Genomic DNA, 26,169 nt, shown 5'->3' on the forward strand with positions numbered 1-26,169 from the left:
TACCTACTCATTACAACGATATGAAATGATAAGACTGATAATACAGGGAAAGATAAGAGGCAGAAGGAGTATAGGAAGAAGGAGAGTGTCATGGTTAAAGAATTTAAGGGACTGGTTTAAATGCAGTTCTATAATATGTGGAGTTCGTTCAGAACACAAAGAAAAGAATAAGTATAAGGGAGAAGACACGGAAGAATTCTTTAACACACAAGAAATAGTCATTAATGAAAACATCAAAATCGAACCACAGAACATGCAAACAGTCCTTCGGAAATTAAAGAATAGAAAAATCTCCAGGCAGGATGATCCCAAACAAACGGTTAAAATATGGAGGACAGAATCTAATACAAAAATTGACACAATTTGTTCAGAAAATCCTCTACCAACATAGAATCACAAATTAATGGCAAAATAGCACCACCATACTGATAATTATTAAAAAATGGAAATAACAGCTTCCCCCGAATTATAGAGGAATAAACTTATACGCCAGTCAATAGGAGCAACAATAGGATATTACCTCCGAATTCTATCCTACTGCATGGATTTTAATGAAATTTTGGGCCAGCCTCTACTGATCTCCTAATTCAAAGTCTACCCTATGTCGATGTGTGCTTTTATCTTGGGGGTGGTTCCTACCCCTTCTTAGGGGTGGAAAATTTTTTGGTTAAAATTACCACGGAATTCGCTAGAGAACCTAATTCTAAGCAAAAACTGTTCTATAATTTTTATTGTGAAAACTCGATACTTTTTGAGATATTCGTGGTTGAAAATTGGTCATTTTCATTGAAACATAATACCTTTTCGAACGGTTTTTTGCGAATACCTTAAAAACTATGCATCTAACTAAAAAAGCTATATTAAATATTTTTGTAGGTTATAAAAAAACAAAGACACACTTCCCTCCATAAATCTTCTGGTTATAATACAAAAAGAGATAGGTGTGGTAGGTGAAAATAGTTTGTTTTTTGGTACATTCTCAAATTGGTGTATTCAACTTGAAATAACAGAGAAACGGTCGATTTTAGGTGTATAATGCTCCTAATACCTTTTGCAGTGCTTGAAAAGTCCTTTAAAATGAGCTATATTGAAGATCCATTTCATTAAAACTAAACGAGATAATATGCTGCAAACAAAATTGATAACTAATGTATTTTAAGAAAAGATGAGAAGTAATTTTAACCACATCCACCAAAACGTAAATACACCGATTTGAGCATGCAGCAAGAAACAAAATCTTCTTACCTACCATATCCCTCTTTGTATTTTAACTAAAAGATTTATGGAAGAACGAATCTCTTTGATTTTTATAACCTACAGAAATTTTTATATAGTGTTTTTGTTAGATGTTTAGTTTTTAAGGTATTCGCAAAAATCCGTCCGAAAAGGTGTCATTGTTCGATGAAAATGGCCAATTTTCAACCACGAATAACTCAAAAGGTATTGAGTTTTCAAAAAATAATTATAGAACAGTTTTTGCTTTCCTTAGCCTCTTCCGTGGCTATTTTAACCAAAACATTTTTCACCCACGAGAAGGGGTGGGAACCACCCCCAAGATAAAAGCGCACATCGGCATAGGGTAGACTTTGTTTCTTGAGCTATTCCCTACTTACTGTGAAAACAAGTAATTGGACTTCGTAAGTCCTAGGTTTTCACCCAAAGTAATCGAAAGTAGAACTGGAAGACGATATTTGAATTTTACGTGTAACTTTGCGTGGATTGTTACATGAATTTACTAATTTTGAGTCATTTTTACTAAACTTTTGGTCATCATTGTTTAAACAGAAATAACTTTAAAACCGGAACTAAATATTCAAATTCAACTTTTCAATACGCTTCGATTTATGTGTTACCTACATACTATTTTTGTGCCTATAATGAGTATAATGGCACTTCTGGTTATAACTTTTTAACCGCAAATTATATAAAAACCCAAAATGTTACAGTTGTTCTCATCTTGCTAAGCCACGCTGAATAATATATCACTTATATTATTTCGGTGACTTTAAAATAGTACTTACGGTTGCAACTCTAAAACCGAAAGTCGACGTCAAATTTCTCATATCTAATAATACCATCCTTGGGTTATAAGCTTTTATTCGACACCTCATTTGTCATTCTATCTGTATTAATCACGGAGGAGTTGTATTCGCGGATGGACAGACAGACGGACAGACAGTCATGAAACCGGAAGTGTATATTTGTTCTTGTCTTGCGAAGGCGCGTCGAATAATACATCACTTGTATTATTCCGGTGACTTTAAAACAGTACTTCTGGTCGAATTTCTAAAATCGAAAGTCCTAGGTCAAATTTCTCACTTTTAGTACCATCTTTGGATTATAAGCTTTCATTCGACACCTAATTTGTTATTCTACCTGGTATAGTGACGTAGGAGTTATAGTCGCGGGCGGACGGACTAACGCACAGACAGCGTAGGTCAAATTTCTCACCTATAGCACCATCCTTGGATTATAAGCTTTCATTTGACACCTCATTTATCATTCATCTGATATAATGATGGAGGAGTTATATTCGCGGTCGTACGGACCGACGAAAAGACAGCCTAGGTCAAATATCTCACCTTTAGTACCATCCTTGGATTATAAACTTTCATTTGACACCTCATTTGTCATTCTACCTGGTATAATGATGGAGGAGTTATATTCGCGGTCGGACAGACCGACGGACAGACCGCCAAGGTCAAATATCTCACCTTTAGTACCAACCTTGGATTATCAGCTTTCATTTGACACCTCATTTGTCATTCTACCTGGTATAATGACGGAGAAGTTATATTCGCGGTCGTACGGACCGACGGAACGACATCCTAGCTCAAATATCTCACCTTTAGTACCATCCTTGGATTATAAGCTTTTATTTGACACCTCATTTATCATTCAAGCTGGTATAATGATGGAGGAGTTATATTCGCGGTCGGAGGGACCGACGCACAGACCGCCTTAGTCAAATATCTCACCTTTAGTCCCATCCTTGGATTATAAGCTTTCATTTGACACCTCATTTGTCATTCTACCTGGTAGAATGACGGAGGAGTTATATTCCCGGTCGTACGGACCGACGGAAAGACAGCCTGGGTCAAATATCTCACATTTAGTACCATCCTTGGATTATCAGCTTTCATTTGACACCTCATTTGTCATTATACCTGGTATAATGACGGAGAAGTTATATTCGCGGTCGTACGGACCGACAGCCTAGCTCAAATATCTCACCTTTAGTACCATCCTTGGATAAGCTTTCATTTGACACCTCATTTGTCATTCTACCTGGTATAATGATGGAGGAGTTATACTCGCGGTCGGACAGACCGAGGGACAGACCGCTAAGGTCAAATATCTCACCTTTAGTACCATCCTTGGATTATCAGCTTTCATTTGACACCTCATTTGTCATTCTAGCTGGTATATTGACGGAGGAGTTGTGATTACAGACAGACGGACGGACAGACGGACGTGGATAATACAAAGTTTTCACATTTTTTCAAAATTGGGTGAAAACAATATCAAATAAATCGATGTAGTAGGATGGAATTCGGAGCCAAATACCCTCATTGACTGCCCTATTACTAAGTACATATAATAATTTTAAAACTTATATCAGTGGATAAATATTATATCAGTGGATATTGATCAGGCAGGTCTTCTGGCAGACAGATTTTCTGATCAGGCAGATTCCGATCTAGGTGTCGAGACTCCTTAACAGCTGTTTTTTTTTTATAAATGTTTTGATTACAATAATATTATTATAATGTCAAGAAGTAATTTTCAAACAACAGTGAAGGTTATTGTCAAGATCAGCTAAATCCGTATTTAAGCATTGTATAAAATTAACATATTTTTCCTTTTAGTTCTGGCGCTTTAAAATTAGGAACAGTTAGTTATTTATAGACTACATTGGAAATCATAGAGATATTAATTTAATTTTAAAAATATTACATAACGAAGCTTTAATTATGTTATTTTCAAGTGAAATACTGATCTATAAATATTTTATATAGACCACTTACTCCTGATGTATTTACTTTTTAGCAGATATAAGTATATGAATGTCAAGGTGAAGTTAAAAAATGAAGAGACTACAAAATAGAGACTTAAAAGTGGACGTTTGTTTGAAGATATTCTTCTTTCCATAAACATAAAATCCTTTATAAAAGGTATATTTGTTAAAATCCAGAATCCAGAAATTGACAGAACTAGTTTTTGATCGGTTGACCGATCATCATCAGTGCAATCCTAAAATGTGTACAACCAGATTATTACCAGATGTGTACAACCAGATATTCTTCTTTAGCGGCGAATCGATTGAGGGTAAAATTTGATTGATCGGCGCGCATGCGCACACCGTCACTATGGTATTAGTTGTTATACGGACTCTGATTGGGTGTTGAAATTTTGAAATGATCTGTCAATAATTGTTCAATATGGAGGTTATCGGTAAACAGAAATATTGTATAATATTAGTTTTTGTTGATGTGTGGACAGAAATAAAATCAAATTTATAATTATAGTGACTTTTTAAATAGTTTTGAAAAGCCGCAGGTACGTAATTCTAAATGTTTCAGTTGGAAATACCTAATACTTTCAATACCTATCTATTTGAAAAATATAAACAAAATAATGTAGTTACCTATTAGTAGGCAATGCTTTAATTTACATAATCTGATTACGAACAAATTTTCTACAAATCTTCATCTCATATAATATATGAGATATAAGAAAACGATATTATCGTTTTCTTACTCTATATTTTGTTGTATTTTATTTCGACAAAAATTAAACTAATAATTTCATTAAATTCATATAAATTTATGGTGTAAACGTTTAGTTTGTGTATATTCCCACATGACGTATACGAGAGTTTGGTGCAGTTTGAAATGGCGTCAACTTTCGTACGACGCGGTAGACGTGAAGTGGGTTCAAGCCCCAAGCAAGTTATTATTTTTTTATTTTTTTTTATAGATTTTATGATTGTGTGTATATTATTATATAATTTTTGAAGATATTCTTCTTTTTTGAAAGTGGTAGATAAGAAAGTTTGTTTGATTTTTAAATAAAATAAGTACAAATAACCTTTTAATATATTTACTTCGTTTAAATTACCTATTATATAATAGAAGAATATCTTCTTACGTGCTTACAAAGTACACACACATTCTTTTTTTTTTTTTCGAATTGATTATTATAATCTTACCACGGAGGTATAAATTTTGTGAATGGTAAAAAAAAGTTTCTTGTCATATCCATTATTGCAATGATAAAAATCCATTTTGCAATATTGATCATACATACAATAATGACATACGACCTGACACAGAGAGGACAAAAATATTCGTCGAAACTGCGGGGATAGAAACTCTTCGAAAAATCGATCCTAAGACACTATGGGACAGAGCTAGAAGTATATATATATACGACGGACTCACAAGGTGGAGAACATTATAAATTTTATAACTCTGTAAGAAAGAAAAGAGGAGAAAGGAATGACCACAAAAGCCGAATGACCATAAATAGAGTAGTAAAGACGAAGCGAGATTTTTCCCCAATGGGAAGGCGATAAGTAGGAAGACCACGAAAACGATGGAACGGCAACTTACGGGAGGAACATTGAAATAACAGACAGAGTCATGTCTATACAAACAGGAAGAAGAAGAGAAAGAAGTACATTTGCACCTGACAGGCCTCACCCGTGTGCTGAATGGTTAATACTAAAGTCATTAACAAATTTCAAAACACACAACCACATATTTAATATTTTCATTTTTTTTATATTTATCAGACCAGCAAATTTAACAACGTTTTGCACCACCACTCAATTCTTTTAATACCTTCCTTAATATATCTAAGTATATGTCGACATGGTGCTCTTGAAACACCAACGCTGGCCTTATTCGAATTGATCGAGTTCCACAAGCACCAGCTTGAAAACCATTTTTCTTTAATTTAATTATCAAAGTATTCCTTGTCTCTTCGTCCTTAATATTATATCTAACAAAGGCACCTCTTCCTCTCACGGAATCCATCAAAGGCGTAAACTCATTTTCTAGGTCTTTTAGGCCACATAATAACTTATTGCCAGACCTATTCACTTGATCTAACAAATTTTGTATTGGCTTTTGATAGAATTGATGATAGCTTCCAACATCATAGCTTTGCTTTGATCACCCAGCCAGGTGTTCATTATTCTACCACCGTGTTTAACATCCACAGAATCGCTGAAGAAGTAGCCTGCTGCTTGGAATTTTTTGCTAAAAGTTACAAAATCTGGTGGACATGGTAAATCAAAAATGTTCAATACACCAAAACTTTCCAGAACCACCACAGCCCGTTTGAACTTCATATATTATTAAATAAGCTAAATTATCTTTACAGATTTGTTGAAGATGCCTGAAAAACTCAGGTGATGCATGATTATCGCCACCTTCTGATTGAATGGGTTCAGTTAAAACACTTACCACACTTCTTTTGCCTGTGGAATATAGCTTCTATCTCTTCGAGACACCGGCAGTCAATCTCTTTATTTTCTCTTATGTTTTCTTCCAAAGGATACATATAATTTGGAAACGTAACCGTTGGCCAATAATTAAAAGTTGGAAGTTCCAATTTCTGTGTTGGTTTTGAATGTGTTGTCGATAACATAACGAGGGATCTTCCACGAAATGCTTCTTTAAAAGATAAAACCGACAGAAAAGTGTATCCTGATGGTTGGTTAAATATACAAGACTGTTTCTCCTCATCAGTAAATTCCTTGTTTCCTCTTTCTCTCATTCTATAAGCTATAAATGCTTCCTTAACCTTCGGAGTACGAAGACTGGGTCAAGCGTGACCCGAAATTCAGTTATTTAATATTTTATGAAATATTTTTTTTACAAATCCGATTGATCGTAAGTTCTCCTTATTTGTTTCAATCTATTTTTTCGTATATAATTCGTGAACATGCAAATTACAGTTTTTCCTCTACGTAACATCTATAATGCCGGGTCAGTCCTGACCCGGTCTTCGGATTTCGAAGAATATTTTCATTATGTTTGTAGGCGGAATGGGACGTTTCGATGCCGCCGGTTCATCGCCGGCCGTTTCGATGCCTCCGGTTCATCGCCAGTCCATTTAATCGCCGTCATATCTCGCATTTCCTAGAATTCCTAATTAATACTAAAAATAACTAATAATTGTAACTGTCGAAAATTCGTAAATATATCAGATAGCGATTAATTGACTGGCGATGGATCGGCCGGCATCGGCATCGAACTGGCGGCATCGAAACGGCGGCGATGAAACGTCCTAGACCCGTTTGTAGGTACACGTAAATCGCAGCCGTCTCTGTTTACGGGTATACGTACAGTGGAACCCCGATAAGTCGGCCTCCGATAACCCGGAAGTCCGGCTAACCCGAACCGATTTTCATCAGACAAAACAAACATTTTTTCACTTTGACCAAGTTTTTTACCAAGAAATAAACAATACTGTATACAACTGTACGTAATTTAGATGTATTGTGCATATTTTATGTATTTCATGTTTTTGCAATTATAATGGAGTTTATCTGTAAGTATAACGTGTTTTATTAATTTTTACCATATTCTCCGGCTAACTCGGATTTTCGATAACTCGGATCGGCCGCAGTCTCGATTAATCCGACTTATCGAGGTTCCACTGTATTCAGATATATGGCCGGAGCAAATTTACCTATGCCCGTTTTCTGTAAGGTATTAAAATCTGGCCGCCGGAGCGAACTAGTATAATATGCCCATGGGTAAACATCTTAAAAAATTTAAATACAATAATTTATGATTTTGTTTCTTTTTCGTTGAATTAAAGATACTGTTTAATAATACTGACTATTTAAAACATCCTTATAAATAAAATGACAATGGGTCACGCTCGACCCATCATCGTAATCTAAGTAAGTCAAATAATCTCCGTACTCCGAAGGTTAACAGCGTTTTCACTGGCACCAGTTTCACACATCATCATCTGAATTTTGAGCAATTTAGGTGATATTGATTTCATGATATTTTCCATTAGACAGGGCCAGCCCATGCCAGGAAAAAACTCCAAGAACTGACCTATTTACCATGTTTTTTATATCACCTGGATCTTTAAAAACATCCAAAATAGCAGGATGGCTATACCCCAGTACCATATTTGAAATATTCATACACGTTTCCAACAAAACATTATCGTCAGCATCAACTATATAATTTCCTACAGATTTTTTGTGGAATAACTTGCTGGAGGCACATTGAAATAACAGACAGAATCATGTCTATAAAAAAGGAACAAGAAGAAGAGGAAGATATTGTACCTTCACATGGGTAAGGTCTGACAGGCCACACTCGTGCGCTGGATGGTTAATATTCAAGTCATTAAAAAAATTTTAAACACCCAACCATATATTTAATATTTGAAATTTTTTTATATTTATCAGACCAGCAAATTTAACAACGTTTTGCACCACCACTCAATTCTTTTAATACCTTCCTTAATATATCTAAGTATATGTCGACATGATGCTCTTGAAACACCAACGCTGGCCTTATTCGAATTGATCGAGTTCCACAAGCACCAGCTTGAACACCATTTTTCTTTAATTTAATTATCAAAGTATTCCTTGTCTCTTCGTCCTTAATATTATATCCAATAAAGGTACCTCTTCCTCTCACGGAATCCATCAAAGGCGTAAACTCCTTTTCTAGGTCTTTTAGGCCACTTAATAACTTCTTGCCAGACCTATTCACTTGATCTAACAAATTCTGGCTTTTGATAGTATTGATGATGGCTTCCAACATCATAGCTTTGCTTTGATCACCCAGCCAGGTGTTCATTATTCTACCACCGTGTTTAACATCCACAGAATCGCTGAAGATGTAGACTGCTGCTTGGAATTTTTTGCTAAAAGTTACAAAATCTGGTGGACATGGTAAATCAAAATGTTCAATACACCAAAACTTCCCAGTACCACCACAGCCCGTTTGAACTTCATATATTATTAAATAAGCTAAATTATCTTTACAGATTTGTTGAAGATGCCTGAAAAACTCAGGTGATGCATGATTATCGCCACCTTCTGATTGAATGGGTTCAGTTAAAACACTTACCACACTTCTTTTGCCTGTGGAATATATCTTCTATCTCTTCGAGACACCGGCAGTCAATCTCTTTATTTTCTCTTATGTTTTCTTCCAAAGGATACATATAATTTGGAAACGTAACCGTTGGCCAATAATTAAAAGTTGGAAGTTCCAATTTCTGTGTTGGTTTTGAATGTGTTGTCGATAACATAGCGGGAGATCTTCCATGAAATGCTTCTTTAAAAGATAAAACCGACAGAAAAGGGTATCCTGATGGTTGGTTAAATATACAAGACTGTTTCTCCTCATCAGTAAATTCCTTGTTTCCTCTTTCTCTCATTCTATAAGCTATAAATGCTTCCTTAACAGCGTTTTCACTGGCACCAGTTCCACACATCATCATCTTAATTTTGGGCAATTTAGGTGATTTTGATTTCATGATATTTTCCATTAGACAGGGCCAGTCCATGTCAGGAAAAAACTCCAAGAACTGACCTATTTACCATGTTTTTTTATATCACCTGGATCTTTAAAAACATCCAAAATAGCAGGATGGCTATACCCCAGTACCATAGTTGAAATATTCATACACGTTTCCAACAAAACATTATCGTCAGCATCAACTATATAATTTCCTACAGATTTTTTGTGGAACAACTTGCTGGAGGCACATTGAAATAACAGAGAGAATCATGTCTATAAAAAAGGAACAAGAAGAAGAGGAAGATATTGTACCTTCACATGGGTAAGGTCTGACAGGCCACACTCGTGCGCTGGATGATTAATATTCAAGTCATTAAAAAATTTTTAAACACCCAACCATATATTTAATATTTGAAATTTTTTTATATTTATCAGACCAGCAAATTTAACAACATTTTGCACCACCACTCAATTCTTTTAATACCTTCCTTAATATATCTAAGTATATGTCGACATGATGCTCTTGAAACACCAACGCTGGCCTTATTCGAATTGATCGAGTTCCACAAGCACCAGCTTGAACACCATTTTTCTTTAATTTAATTATCAAAGTATTCCTTGTCTCTTCGTCCTTAATATTATATCCAATAAAGGTACCTCTTCCTCTCACGGAATCCATCAAAGGCGTAAACTCCTTTTCTAGGTCTTTTAGGCCACTTAATAACTTCTTGCCAGACCTATTCACTTGATCTAACAAATTCTGGCTTTTGATAGTATTGATGATGGCTTCCAACATCATAGCTTTGCTTTGATCACCCAGCCAGGTGTTCATTATTCTTCCACCGTGTTTAACATCTACCGCATCGCTGAAGAAGTAGCCTGCTGCTTGGAATTTTTTACTAAAAGTTACAAAATCTGGAGGACATGGTAAATCAAAATGTTCGATACACCAAAACTTTCCGGTACCACCACAGCCCGTTTGAACTTCATCTATTATTAAATAAGCTGAATTATCTTTGCAGATTTGTTGAAGATGCTTGAAAAACTCGGGTGATGCATGATTATCGCCGCCTTCTGATTGAATGGGTTCAGTTAGAACACTTGCAACTGGCGCACCACACTTCTTTTGTCTGTGGAATATATCTTCTATCTCTTCGAGACACCGGCAGTCAATCTCTTTATTTTCTCTTACGTTTTCTTCCAAAGGATACTTATAATTTGGAAAATTAGCCGTTGGCCAATAATTAAATGTTGGAAGATCCAATTTCTGTATTGGTTTTGAATGTGTTGTGGATAACATTGCAAGGGTTCTTCCATGAAATGATCCTTTAAAAGATAAAACAGACAGAAAAGGACATCCTGGTGGTTGGTTAAAAATACAAGATTGTTTTTCTTCATCAGTAAAGTCCTTGTTTCCTCTTTCTCTCATTCTATAAGCTATGAATGCCTGCTTAACAGCGTTTTCACAGGCACAAGTTCCACACATCATCATCTGAATTTTAGGCAATTTGGGTGATATTGATTTCATAATATTTTCTATTAGGCAGGGCCAGTCCATGTCAGGAAAAACTCCAAGAGCTGACCTATTTACCATGTTTTTTATATTACCCGGATCTTTAAAAACATCCAAAATAGCAGGATTGCTATACCCCAGTGCCATAGTTGAGATATTCATATACGTGTCCAACAAAACATTATCGTCAGCATCAACTATATAATTTCCTATAGATTTTTTGTAGTTTGCTAAATATTGTATCCAGTGAACCATCTGTAAATTGCTTAAATGTTTCATACCTTCTTTAGATTTAGGACCAGGAATATCGGTTTTCATACATGGACCATCAGGTTCACCAGGAACAAGACTTTTTTTATTTTTTTGGCCACAAGAGTCAGAGAACAGTTTAAACTTACTTTCCTTTAAAATATTACAGATGTCTAAAGACTGTAATTTTGTAGTGACTGATTGAGCGTAAGTTGCCATTTTGTGTAAAATTATTTCTAGTAAAAAAACTTAAATTTCGAAACATGAATTTTGACATTTACAAAAATTCTTGACATCTATATCATGACAATATAAGTTATCTTCTTCTTCTTCTTACACTCTTTCTTGGCTTGCTTACTTGTGTATTTGCCAGTACATTTAATTGTATTGCAGCACGTCTTGCTCTAAGCAATCCTGCAACACTGAAAACCTAAAAATATTGCCTTGATTTACCAAGTAACCAGGGAAAATTTTGGGGGATGTAAGTGCGGGTCGAAGTATTTTAAATTGATAAATTAATTTTGTTAATATTTAAATGAATAATCACTGCCTGTAGTTGTTCATTAGTAAGATGTTGCTATACAGGGTGTTTCATTAATAATTGTCCATATAGTAACTGGAGAAACCTTAGCAACAAATACGAAGATTTAACCTAAAACACTTAAATAAAATGTGGTTCCTTACTGAGTTACAGGGTGTTTTATCTAAAAATTTAAAAATTATTTTTGCTCAGCATTTTAAAACTACTCGACGTATCCTTTTCATACGTGGTAGGAAGTATAGGTACTGTACAAACTACTAAATTGTGTTGAACAAACGTTTCTGGCTATTATCAGAGGCGTACGACTGGGTAAAGTGAATGGTTGACCCTTTCCAAATTCTACGCCACTGGCGAAATTGCTATTTTAGTTCAGTTTTTGGATTTTCCAATACTTTCTATGAAAATAATATACTCTTCATTCGTAACGATAAAGTCATTAGTTTTCGAGATCTTTGAAGTTAAAAATGAAACGACACAGTTATTTTGATTAATGTATTGTGTCGCTTAATTTTTAATTTCTAATATCTCGAAAACTAAACATTTTATCGTTACGAATGAAGAGTATACTATTTACATAAAAAGTATTGGAAAATCAAATAATTACACTAAAATAGCAATTTCGTCAGTGGCGTAGAATTTCTGAAGGGTCAACCAGCCACTATCCCCTGTCGTACGCCTCTGGTAGTAGCTAGAAACGTTTATTTGTCTTAATTTAGTAGGGTGTACAGTACCTACACTTTCTGCCAAGTATGATAAGGATACGCCAGATATTTTTAAAGTACTGGGTACAAATAATTTTTAAATTTTAATCATATGAATGATATAAATAAATTAATCAAAATAACTGTGCCGTTTCATATTTAACTTCAAATATCTCGAAAACTACTGACTTTATCGTTACCAATGAAGAGTATATTATTTACGTAGAAAGTATTGGTAACCATTCACCATCCCCTGTCGTACGCCTCTGATAGTAGCTAGAAACGTTTGTTTATCATAATTATAATTTTAAAATCTTTAGATAAAACACCCTGTAACTCAGTAAGGAACCACATTGTATTTAAGTGTTTCAGGTTAAATCTTCGTATTTTGGGCTAAGGTTTCTCCAGATACAATATGGACAATTATTAATGAAACACCCTGTATATACAATAGACATACAGATTGTCAATATCGGTGGCGGAGCTTTAATTTAATTTTCTTCCAGTTCCATCGTTAGACCTTTATCATTGGCTGGTTGTCAGTTTACTCCTTTGGTCCATTTACTTATGATTTTTGCTCCGAATTTTAAAGAACCGCTTGGATTGACATGAGTATACACATAGCTAAAATATCAAATAAAAAAAGTGATATTGTGCCGATGTGTGCTTTTGCCCCGGGAGTAAGCCCTTCTAGAGGTGAAAAAATATACGCTCAAAATAAATCCGGAAATGGATAAATTAACTAATTATGAGCAACTTTTGTTCTATAGAGTTTTTTCACTAAATCAATAATTTTCGAGTTATTTGCGAGTAAATATGTTCATTTTTAACAAAAAAAAACAATGTTTTTGGACGGTTTTTCGCAAATAAAAAAAGTAAAATAAAAGTAATTATTTTATTGAAAAAAATGTTTTTAGCAAAAATGTACCTTATAAAATATTAATACAAATATTGTATGTGTGAAGTCTACGAAGTAGAGGCAGATGTGTAGCTAATGAAAAGTAGGGTCTTATTCATCAAATTCAAAATAGAATATTTCAACGCAGGGCCACGCCGTCCACGTTCCAACGCAGGGCCAGCAAAGAAAAAGTTAATTTTTTATAAAATAGCTATTTCATGTTTACATGTATCTTTAGTTTTTTATGTTGTTCAGTGGCGGCCGGTCAGGGTCGGCAGTGCCGACCCACACATTTATAGATATAGATTTTTTTTAATATTTAATTTAATCAGAGTTGATGTCATTTGTATCTGTGAAATAAAAAAATCTGTCAGATAATACAGACTGAATTTTATTCATGGTTTTTAAAAATATTCGGCCAATCCGAGCGTTAAGTGATCCCTGTGGATAAGATACTTTTCAAAAAATGAATGATCCGAGTATCCGAGTCATTCATCTGACTGCTTTCGGCAAGCCGACCCCAGCTCATCTCGAGCTTGACGATTTACGAAGTACGAGTCGAAGAGCAACCAAACGTATATTTCTCTCCGTAGGCATTAAGCGGCAGGTACGGCACATTTAAATCTGTCGATATTTCATTTGGGAGCATCGGCAGAAATTGTAAAAAATAATCACGTCGTTTTACGTCGTTTAATTGATATTGTAGTTTATTTAATTTGTCAGGTATTATTATCATTTAAGAGACATGATGAATCGGAGCATTCGTTAGATCAAAGTAATTATAGAGAACTAATCAAATTGTTTAAGAAATAAGATTTGAAATTTTTTAACTTTTTTTTCTGATTCGAAGACATTTAGCGGCGTGTCTAAAACAGTACAGAATGAACTAATATAATCAATTACTATTTTGAAAAACTTTCTTGAATCTGAGATTCTGAAAATCATTTGCTTTTCGCTAGAAGTAGATGAAACTTCTGATTATCATGCCATTCACAACTATCAATTGTTGTTCGATAGGCGTTGCGTGGTAATATTTATGAGAGGGTTTTAGGTTTTACAGACGTCAGGAAAAGAAATAAGGCAGAATATATTTTTGGTGTTTTAAAGGACAGATTAAAATTTTTGGATATCAGAAATAAATTGGTAAGGCAAATTTACGACAGCGTTGCCGTGATGTCCGGTGAATTGAATGGTCTCCAAGCAAAAGTTAAAACTATTGCACCACAAGCTTTATTCACTCAGTGTCATGAGCAAAGAATGAATACAGTTTTGCAGGATACGTGTAAAAAAATTAAAAAATATCGTCTTTTCTTACCATTTTAGCTCGCCTAAACGGACTACTGTTTTAGAACAATTTCTTTTGAAAAAAATGCAAACAGTTTGTCAGACGCGATGAAATTTTAAATCTCGGTTAGTTTTCACTGTAGAAGATTTTCGTGAACAGCTTTTTGGAAGTTTTTTATTTTATTATCGAGGCGACGATTTTGAAAGCGGTGATATCTCGATCTGTGAAGCAATCGGTTTGAGAACTTTATTAAATGATTACTCTTTTAATATTATTTTAAATATGTTTAAGAAAGTGTTTTTTTATGGCATAGACTTGGGTGTCAATTAGCCAGTCATAACTTTTTTGTTTTCTATTCATACATAAAAAAGGCAATGAGGTCCTTAGAGTTCCATAGCAAACTCTTCCACAGCTCTCTACTCAGTTCAAAAGCTGCAGGTGGCAAAGTGTTTGCCCAAACCCATTTGATATTCATTGTTGTTCAAAATCAGTCAATTGTCATTATTTATTCCAAAAATAAAATAAGAAAGCTGGTGCAAAATCTCAGAGATTTTCGTAATGATAGAAGTATTCAATATACAGGGTGTAACGAAAATACAGGTCATAAATTTAATCACATATTCTGGGATGAAAAATAGTTCGATTGAACCTAACTTACCTTAGTACAAATGTGCACAAAAAAAAAGTTACAGCCCTTTGAATTTACAAAATGAAAATCGATTTTTTCCAATATATCGAAAACTATTAGAGATTTTTTATTAAAAATAGACATGTGCCATTCTTATCGCAGTAGTATCTTAAGAAAAAATTATAGTGAAATTTATACACCCCATAAAAAATTTATGGGGGTTTTGTTCCTTTAAACCCCCCCAAACTTTTGTGTACGTTCCAATTTAATTTTTATTGTAGTACCATTAGTTAAACACAATGTTTTAAAAACTTTTTTGCCTCTTACTACTTTTTCTAAAAATCAGTTTTTATCAAGATACTTTGAATATTTGTGAAATCCACCACATATTTGTATATGGTTAAGTACGATTATGGAGACTTTGTAATAATATGAAAATTTATTTATGATTTACATTTTTAGGTATATTTTGAACCATATTAAAAAAGAAGCCACACCTCGATAAAAAGTGCCTTTTCGAAAAAATACAAAGAATCAAAAAAGTTTTAAAAACACCGTGTTTAACTAATGGTATCGCAGTAATAGTTTAATTGGAACGTACACAACCATTTGGGGGTTTAAAGGAACAAAACCCCCATAAAATCTTTATGTAAACATATTAAAAAAGAAGCCGCAACTCGATAAAAACTGACTTATCGAAATAATACTAAGAGCCAAAAAAGTTTTAAAAATATTAAATTTAACTAATGGTACCACAAAAATAATTTAATTGAAATGTACACAAAAGTTAGGGTGGTTTTAAGGGAACAAAACCCCCATAAAATTTTTATGGGGTGTACAAATTTCACTGTAATTTTTCTTTAAGATATTCCTGCCATAAGAATGCCATATGTCCATTTTCAATAAAAAATCTCAAATAGTTTTCGATATATTCGAAAAAATCGATTTTAATTTTGTAGCTTCAAAGGGCTGTAACTTTTTTTATGAGCATATTTGTACTAAGGTAAGTTAGGTTCAATCGAACTATTTTTGGTCCCAGAATATGTGATTTCATTTATGACCTGTATTTTTGTTACACCCTGTATACGCAGTGACGTTTTGGATTCGCTTGATATTTTCGAACCACCCCAAAAAAAGAAAAAAGCATGATACATATTTCGAAACACGAGTATATTTTGAAATTTTGGATACTTTCTATTACGCAAATAGATACTCGTTTTTCGAATTTTGAAGATTTGCAAATTTGTGAGCTCTTTGATAATTCAAAATTTAAAAGTTACCTTCGCCAAAAAATTTTCAATATATTTCTTTACAAGTTACTTAAAAATTATGCTGATCCAAATATTTTCGGAAAGTAGGATAAGTTAAAAATATGTATAATTTTATATAATAAGTGCAATTCACTACAACAAACTGTTCATAAATTCTCTTATTACCACTCACTTCTTCAACAAAATAATCAAAACGTATTGTCGAAACACTATGACACAAGAGAGAATGTCAATTAAATCAAACAAAAAAAAAACAAAAAATCTCCTATGATGATATAAGCCTTTTAATTAGATGGTATACCTATATGAGGAGACAAAATCTTGCCGACCCTGTCTCTAAGGCCTCGAGCCGCCACTGATGTTGTTACGCCAAAGATTTATTTTTATTTAATTATTTTATCATACTTTATTTTCCTGTTGAATGTGTGAAAATTTCTAGTTATTTTTGTTTGGTTATAATCAGTAGCGCACCTAGTATTTTCTTCTGGGTGGTGTTGGCTTGGGCACTGAAATTTTTTTATATTGTTTGTGAAAGACAAGTTACATTTTCCTACTATTTTTTATATATTTTACATATGCCGTAGAGGGGGTTTAATCCCCAACAAAACCCCCCTGGGTGCGACACTGGTTACAATAAATAATTGTTAATTTTTGGTGCCATTAAATATTTTGCACACAGGCGCTACCACGTGCTGGCGCGGCACTGAATAAAGGGACTAATAATCGAGAAAAGAGAAAAATTGGCAAAGTGTTTCAATAAGATACTGTCATTTTCGGAACGAGTAGATACATTTTTAATATCTTTAACAATTAAAATATAGAGAGGGGAGTGCTGAACGATAGAATAATAAGCAATAAGCGATTAATGTAGATAACCACTGCTGGTAATTTGACATTTAAATATTAATACCTACTCCTTGTAAATGAGTAATTTCCGAAGATAAATTATTTGTTTGAATCTGCCGATGGACGACTAATCATCGATGCTATTTATAGTGCAGTGTTTTTCAATCTGTGGGTCGCGACCCCCAGGGGGTCGCGAAACCTTACTCGGGGAGTCGTCGACTGAAAGACAACGTTGAGGTTCTTAAAACACAATTTTAGTGGAAAGGATGTGCTTGTTTGTTTTTCAAAAGTTTATCAAATTGTGGTACTATTTTTGTAAGGTTACTAATCAAATCATTTTCTAATTGCAGTGTATTTCTCAGGGCCGGCGTAACTCAGCGGTAGGATGTCTGACTCGCGGTGCTGGAAGACCTGGGTTCGAGACCCAACGCCAGCAAGAACAGCTAGACATTTATAAAAATATTTTTAGGCCCCAGGTTGACTCAGCCTAAATTTAATGAGTACTTTGGGTAAAACCGGGGGTAATAATAGGCGGTTGAAGCGTAGCACTGGCCCTGTTACCTTCCTTGTATACCGTAGGCCCTAGATATAGCAGACTACTTTGCTATAACCCCAAAGCCGCGTTAGCGGTAAAAAACGGGAGACTATTATAGTGTATTTCTCTTTTTAGTTTTAATATCTACCATTGAAGAAAATGTCAGTTCACACAAGTAATGAAGTGGCGAATTGCACTAATAATTAAAGAGCTTCCCTTGCCATCTCTGGATATCAGTATTTTATTTTTATTAAAAATATGTCGACACGTTGCGAATAAAATAAGTATGCCATCATAAGCTAAATCTAGAAGACGTTCTTTCATTTTTTGTTGACATCAGTCAGATCTATTGATGTGTCCAACAAAGGGTTTAGAATCCATCTACGCCTATTGTCAGCTTCAGAGTGCAACTCTGGAAAGTATGTCAAAAGCTGCTCTTGTAAATTATGCAAGCTCTGTATAATGTAAGGAATGTGAGCCGATACTGCAAAACTTTGGTCTGTGGTATTATCTTCATGAACACATGGAAATGCTCAAATATTTTGTTTTGCAGAGAGGTTGACCACAAACGAAATTTTGCGTGAAATGATTTTACTTTATCCTGGATCTATATATATATATATATATATATATATATATATATATATATATATATATATAGTGATTTTTTGAATAACGGCAATTCGGTCAGATGAAATAAAACTCTATTTGTTCTAGGTCTCAATATTTCTTTTGTCCATATCTAATCTTAATAAATTTACAGTTTTCTCCTGAAGAAGTCACCAAATAGTGACGAAATATTGAGACCTAGAACAAATAGAGTTTTATTTCATCTGACCGAATTGCCGTTATTCAAAAAATCACTATTTAACACAGTACGGTCGAAAATATTTGTACAATATATATATATATATATATATATATATATATATATATATATATATATATATATATATATATATATATATATATATATATATTGCAATAAATTGTTTTTGTCTTGGCTTTTATATCTTATACTGTACATTATTGATTGACGATTTATCTAATTTTAGTAAATTGTAGTTGTTATTTGTTATTTATATTATGTTTTTCTTTTGACTGTATGTAAGCTTTGTCCATAAAATTGTAAAAATTTTCAGTGACAATAAAGCATATTTCTATTCTATTCTATTCTATTCTATTCTATTCTATCTTTTCTTGAAGGTCCTTGTTCAAATTGTTAAGGTGGCTAAAAATATTTGTCTAAATGCGAATTTCAAGAGCCAATAGGGTCAGAAAAACCGTAAGCATATTTAGATTTTGCATCTTGCAAGAACATTAACAACTCAGCTCTCAGTTCCAGAACTCTTGTCAACATCTTTCTTTTGGATAGCCAACTTACCTCTGCGATAAAGGAGATTTTGATGAGGCTAATCCATATTTTTACAAACGATTCTAAATAGCCGGGTTGCAAAACTTTACCTTTGATAGAATTTACAATTTTTATTACCTCCTTGGGCACGTTATTTATATCAGAAGGTACTAACCTTAGATCCTGTCGATGAAGAAAACAGTGTTTCCAGGATATGTTTGGCATTATCGATTTTCTTTTGCAACGAGTCCGCTATTTTTGCCATTTCTAGCTCTTCAACGCCATCGCTACAAATAGCGAGATATTTTTCCCAATCAATATTGTAGTTGTAAGTACTTTCTAAAAACATATCGTACAAACACTGGCCAGTTGGATTTGCAGGAAGTGCTTTCAAAAAATAAGATTTCTTCTGCAGCAAACTGTGCACAGCCAAAAACACCTGTAGATTCGTCAAACTGCAAAGCAAAATTTTGAGTGATCTTTAATTTTTGACCCGCGTGAATAAAAGATAATTGTACCAAAACAGGAAAAAATTATTACCTAACGTATTAGACCTGGATCCCGCGTACCAAAAAAAAAGTTGATTAATAGCAAGCTGAAAATTTGTTAATAGTTTAACGGTGTCTAGTCAGACAAACTCTGATGTATGGGAAGACTGGATCAGGGGAAGTTTTAATTGTGGAACAGTTTAAAAATTTGGAACGTCAGATTACGAAAACGTTCCATGTATTTTGTCGGACAGAACTTCCAATTGATTTGTTACCCTTTCATTAAACTCTCATGCAAAAATCAGACTTGTGTTTTTCACCAACTGGGTATTTTAATGAGTGGAACACGAAGAACATGTCAACTGACAGGAATCATGTTGGTTAGTAATAGCAGTCTGATTTTTGCACAAGAGTTTAATGAAAGGGTAACAAGTCAATTGGATGTTCTGTCCGACAAAATACATGGGACGTTTTCGTAATCTGACGTTGTAAATTTTTAAACTGTTCCACAATTAAAACTTCCCCTGTTCCAGTGTTCCCGTACATCAAAGTTTGTCCGACTAGACACCGTTAAGCTATTAACAAATTTTCAGCTTGCAATGAATCAACTTTTTTTAGTACGCGGGATGCAGGCCTATGTAGTTTTTAATTAAATTATTTTTTTGGCTTTCTACGACACCGGGGGTCGCCAGAATATTTTAACCTGTAAAGGGGTCGCAAAATCAAAAAGACTTAAAAACACTGCTATAGTGGAATTATAAGCAATGTTGTCGATTTTAGCGCTTCCTTCAATTTGATATGTCTAATTAGAAAGTAAACGTTCTGTATCTACAAAATGTATCGATAGGTACATTGTACTGTACAGTTGTACATATCGAATACAAATTCACACCTTTAGTTGCAAGGCGCCACATGTCTCATCGAAATCTGTCACTACCGGCAGCGGCTGCACGGCTGAGGGCTCTTCGGTGCTAAAGGTCGCAATTCTGATAACCCCCGAGGTGAATGAAGTGAACGAAACAACAAAATGTCAACGGAAACCCATCCCTGTGTCCGCTGATCTAACATTTTCTAGGTTGGTTTCAGTCAGCCAGCCAATTCAAATCGTTTAGACGGTCATTCAACTTTCAAAACGTAGTTATGTCATATTATAATATGCCGATTTCCGTATTGTTTACTTCTGCTCATTACTGAAGCCATTGTCTTTGCGCAGACGAAATATTTGGGATAGTTTCAAATTCAAGGACAGTTTTTGTTTGTTTACTTAATTTAATCTCACGTAGATATCGATCTTTTATAGTGCATGGGATGCGTAATCAGTTAATCGCTTTAAGGTGTGTATACGATGGTATATTCATGTTCATACACGTATGAATGTGAATTTGATGTTACGAGCATAACATCAAATATGCAAAATAAAACGACCAGATAAAATGATAGCATAAACTGTTAAAAATAAACGCTAAAAAGACGAAAATCCTCTTAAGCAAAAAACCAATGACGGCTATATTATATACCTAGAGGGCAAATAAATAGAAGAAGTAGAAAAGTTCTGCTATTTAGGTAGTCTAGTAAATGCAACAGATGGCACGGAAAAAGACATACCAAGGAAAATACGTTTAGCACCAAACGTATTCAACACATTACGCAATGTATTATATGAATTACTAGAATATGTAGAAGAAAAAAGAGAGACTTTGAAAAAAAAACAAGTAGGGTAAAAGAAATCCTAGTGCATAACAACAGGCGTGAAAGCTGAATATTCTATAAAAGGCTAAAAGAAAGCACACAGGCATTTAGACCAAAATTGACGATATGTAAAGACAAAGACAGAGAACTACTAACAGAGAAGCAAAAAATTAAAATGAGATGGAAAGAATACTTCGACGAAAACCTACTACAGACAATGAAAATTATCAAAACGAGACAATATATTATACAGCGGAGCAGCACATTGAAAATTCGAGTTATATATTAATAGTTAAAATAATAAAGAAACTAAAAAACGATAAAGCACCAGAAACGGACGGAATTTCGGCAGAATTATTAAAGTAGTTATGCAGGGCCGAACTCTGGGGAAGAATTCAATACCTAATAGCATTAATTTCTACCAAGGAGCAAATGCCACAGGAAAGGACAGTTGGCCTTATACAGCCGATATAAAAAGGGAGATAAGAGGGAATGCCAGAATTATAGGTCAATTACATTACTAAATGTAATGTACAAAATTCTTTCTGGTATAATCTAAAATAGATTATTAGAATACTCCGAAAATATAATTGGTGATTACCAAAATGGATTCAGACCAAATAGAGCCATTGAAAATAATACATTCATCCTAAGAACGATACAAGAAAAAGCTTATGCATACGACACAGAATATAATATTTATGTAGACTTTAAACAAGCTTTTGATAGTGTCAAAAGAGACAAAATGCTGGAAGACGTTCGTAATCTAGGTAAATACCTATACCTAAGAAATATATCTGCTTCATAAAATTGACGTTGCATGGCCCAAAAGCACAGTCAGAGTAGATGGAGAACTGACTCCACTGTTTGACATCAACATGGGAGTGATACAGAGATATCAACCATGCTATTCAACGTAGTTCTTGAGGCAGTCATCAGAAAAACCAATGTAACCGGTCATATAAACACCAAAACAGTACAAATTACTGCATATGCAGACGATGTAGCTATCATTATTAAGCCACGACTAATGGAAGCGTTCAAAGAAATTAAGAGGGGGCTTATAAGATAAATGAAAAAAACGACGTCTATGGCCATCAAAAGAACACCCTGATAATGAAAATAATATCACAATAGACAAGTATACTTTTGAACTTATGGATGCCTTCACATATCTGGGCATAGAAAGCAATCAGAAGAATTCCGTAAGTAGCGAAATGCATGCACGTATTTCCAGCGGAATCGTACACACTACAGCAGGGGTGGGCAAATACTTTTAAGCGCGGGCCAAAATGAAATTTTCAAAATGTTTCCCGGGCCGGAGGACTATATATCACGTACGTAGTCTGCGCTGTGTACACGCGAATGTTTTTGGTGAAATTTTTTCTCTGCCAAGAAATTTTTTTGACAAAAATTCTTCTTCGGCTCTTTGTATACACAGGACTCCTCCGTTTTTTCAATGTACCTCCAGTAAGTTGTCGTTCCATTGTTTTCATTGTCTTCCCACTGATCGTCTTCCTATTGGGAAACCGTCTGTCGCTGTCCTCTATTTGTTGTCATTCGGCTTATGTGGTCATTCCATTCTACTCTTCTGTTTCTTATCCAGTTATTAATGTCCTCCACCTTGCATCCCCGTCCTATTTCTGTACTTCTAGCTCCGTCCCATAGTGTCTTACTATCGACTTTTAGAAGGGTTTTCATCTCCACTGTTTCGAGCAATCTTTTTACAGTATTACATTGTCTGCATAGCAGATTATTTTAAGTTATTTTTCTGCCATTTGGTATCCTTTTTTAGTTCTTACTCGTTTTATTATTTCATCCATGATCAGGTTGAACATTAAAGGACTCAGGAAATCCCCCTGTCTTATCCCATTGCCAGCTTCAATTGGGCCAGTTAGTTCACCTTCCACTTTTATTTTTATTCTGGTAGATGTTTTCGATCGTTGACAAAAATACTATAAGTATCATTTTAAAGCATTTGGACAAAGAAATTTGACTGTTAATAATAGTAATAATACATTGTCTTACTGGGGTGTACATGTACATGCAAACAATTTGTGCCCAGTAAAATATGTCACTTAATTTTTAAAGAAATATGGTCGATTGTATTATTCATAAGAAGGATTCAGATAAAAAATGAAGATATTGAACAAGTGGACAAACGGATTCTGTATTACGGAAGAGTAAAGAGTTAAATACGAAATCAGGAATTCGATCAAGAATAAGGCACTCAAGAGCAGCCTTTTTGAAGATGAAATTTCTGAGTAACCAAAGACTCAATCTGTAAATTCGATATCGCATGGTAAAATGTTATATCCACTCTTATCATTCTTTATGGTGCGAAGCTTGGACTGCTAAGGTTGACTTAATGAGAAAGCTGGAAGCTTTTAAAATGTGGCTTTTTAGGAGAATTTTGAAAATACCATGGACCGATCATATTACAAACGAAATGGTGCTACACAGAATGGAAAGAGACAGAGAATTTTTGATTATCATTAAAAGGAGAAAGATATCATATTTGGAGCACAGAAATCATAAGTATGAGTTGTTGCAGCTGATTTGCTCATTATGAAGGGTAAAATCGAAGGAAAAAAGGTCCTGGTAGACGACAAATAAGCAGGCTGAAACCAAAACATCACAGCCTCGAAGTGTGAGAGTAGTGCTCATTCAATTCTATGTAGTAAAGTAGGGATATGGTTACAGCTGTCCGAAATTATTATACTCTCTATTATTGATATATTTCATTATTTATATGAACACTACGCACACTAATACCGGTAGTTTCAACAAAATCTCATAAAAGAGATTAAAAAAAATCCTTGTATTTTTTTTCAACGGGCCGGATAAAGTAAGCGAAAGGGCCGGATGCGGCTCGCGGGCCGGCTTTTGCCCACCCCTGCACTACAGTGTAGGAAACACAGGTTGGACCTCGCAAAATGGACAAAAGTCCGGTTTTATTTTTTTTCTGGTATATCAAGGGGTGCTTATTATGAGACTAACTTTTTCTTAAAAAATTTCGCCCGGAACCCCCCTTTTCATCCCTTTAAAGGGGGTAATTTGTGGTTTTTACGAAACGTAGCCCTTCCTGTACGTTTTGCAAAAAAACTATTTAATCGTAAAATGAAGAGGACTATGTTTCCTACTATTTATTTCCCGACAGAATATCTCTATCACCCACCGTTTAGCGGGGATGGCGCCCCAAAGTTAACAAATTTTAAAAAAAGATGTTTTTAAATAATTATACTTTTATAAAAAAGAACTTTTTTATAATAAAACCTTTTTATTATTTATAGGAACGAATATAAAATAATTTAACGATAAACGATTTAACGATAAAATGCTTAAAGTTCCAAAAATTACACTCTAATAAAAATAGTTATTTATGAAACAGTTCGTGAAGTATGCTTTTTGCGAACGCACGCGATTTTTAGAGCACGAGCGACAACGGAGTGAGCATACAATATTTTATCTACGATAAACAAATAAAACAACTGTAACTCTTCGTCACTGGAATTCATTTCTATTCTACAATTTTTAGAACTTTGACATTTAAAAATCCTAACTATCATACTTTCAAAACCACAAAGCTGTCAAAAATGTTGTTGTAAGTCATTGCTCATATTATCATCACCATGACAACGCGAAAGTTAAGGATATTTGATTATATGAAAGTGTGCCAAAAAACCCATTGAAAGTGTGCGAAAAAGTAAATCCCATTTAAAATACATTGCTACTTCACGCACACTTTAAACTCTTCACGCACTAAGTAGGTGTATTAACTGTTATTTATAATTATGATTCCAAAAATTACACTAGTATAAAATAGTATTTTTTATAATACCACGGTTGTTTAAAATGGTATATATAATTTTAAGTATATAAACTTTCAATGATGAAAAAAGATACGCAACAGCCGGGTTCCAACTGGGGACCTCTCGATCTGCAGTCTAATGCCACTGAGGCAAGCATCAATTTGTAGATATCGATTTATTAACGTACTTTAAAATATCATTATATTAGTCACATTTTTAAAATAGTTTGAAATTTAAAAAAAATCGATTTATCCATAGAGTGTGATTGGTCAGTGGGGTAAAGCTTTGTAGATCCGTTGTAAGTAATAGATAGTAATACAAGTTCATAACAAAAATTGTAGCCAACTTTGATTACAGACATTTGATTTAGACAATTATTCAGCCATGGCTTTAGCAGATTTAGATTTAGACCCGTAATTATTATTAACAATTTTGCCCTGGAAAATGAAAATATCTCGAAAACTAATAAATTTACACATAGGGAATGTTTACAAAAATATAGTATGGTAATGGTACTTTTCGATAATGATATAAAATACAGGGTCTTCTATTTAAAATTACTGAGAAAATAATGTACTTTCGTTTTGACTCACCCTGTATTCAATGTAAAGAAAATTAGCAAAACAAACATTTACGAAAATTTTGACAAATAAAAAAATATGGCGTCAATAAATCATTGACCTTGTGCTTGCTTTTATTTAAACAGGTAGTTAAACTTGTTACGATTTTCATATAAAATTGGTTATATAGCTTTGTAAATGCCCCGTATAACATACCAAACTTTTATATTTTTGTAATCGAAAAGTTACGAAGATTTCGAATATAAAATAAAATACAGGGTATTCTA

General features: G+C 34.0%; 2 protein-coding genes across 2 annotated transcripts in view; both read right to left on the minus strand.

Moving 5' to 3' along the window:
- LOC126880921 (thrombospondin type-1 domain-containing protein 4-like) overlaps positions 1 to 26,169 on the minus strand; it is a 727,288-nt gene that overhangs the window by 295,643 nt on the left and 405,476 nt on the right. The window lies entirely within an intron of this gene.
- Positions 5,744 to 11,560, minus strand: LOC114327771 (4-aminobutyrate aminotransferase, mitochondrial-like). Its single transcript, XM_050643086.1, has 2 exons — positions 9,997 to 11,560; positions 5,744 to 5,846 (listed from the first exon to the last, which is right to left on the minus strand). The coding sequence occupies exons 1-2, from the start codon at positions 11,491 to 11,493 to the stop codon at positions 5,808 to 5,810; spliced, it is 1,536 nt and encodes a 511-aa protein (XP_050499043.1). The 5' UTR covers positions 11,494 to 11,560; the 3' UTR covers positions 5,744 to 5,807.

This window comes from Diabrotica virgifera, chromosome 2 (genome assembly GCF_917563875.1).
Source record: "Diabrotica virgifera virgifera chromosome 2, PGI_DIABVI_V3a".
NCBI lineage: Eukaryota > Metazoa > Arthropoda > Insecta > Coleoptera > Chrysomelidae > Diabrotica > Diabrotica virgifera.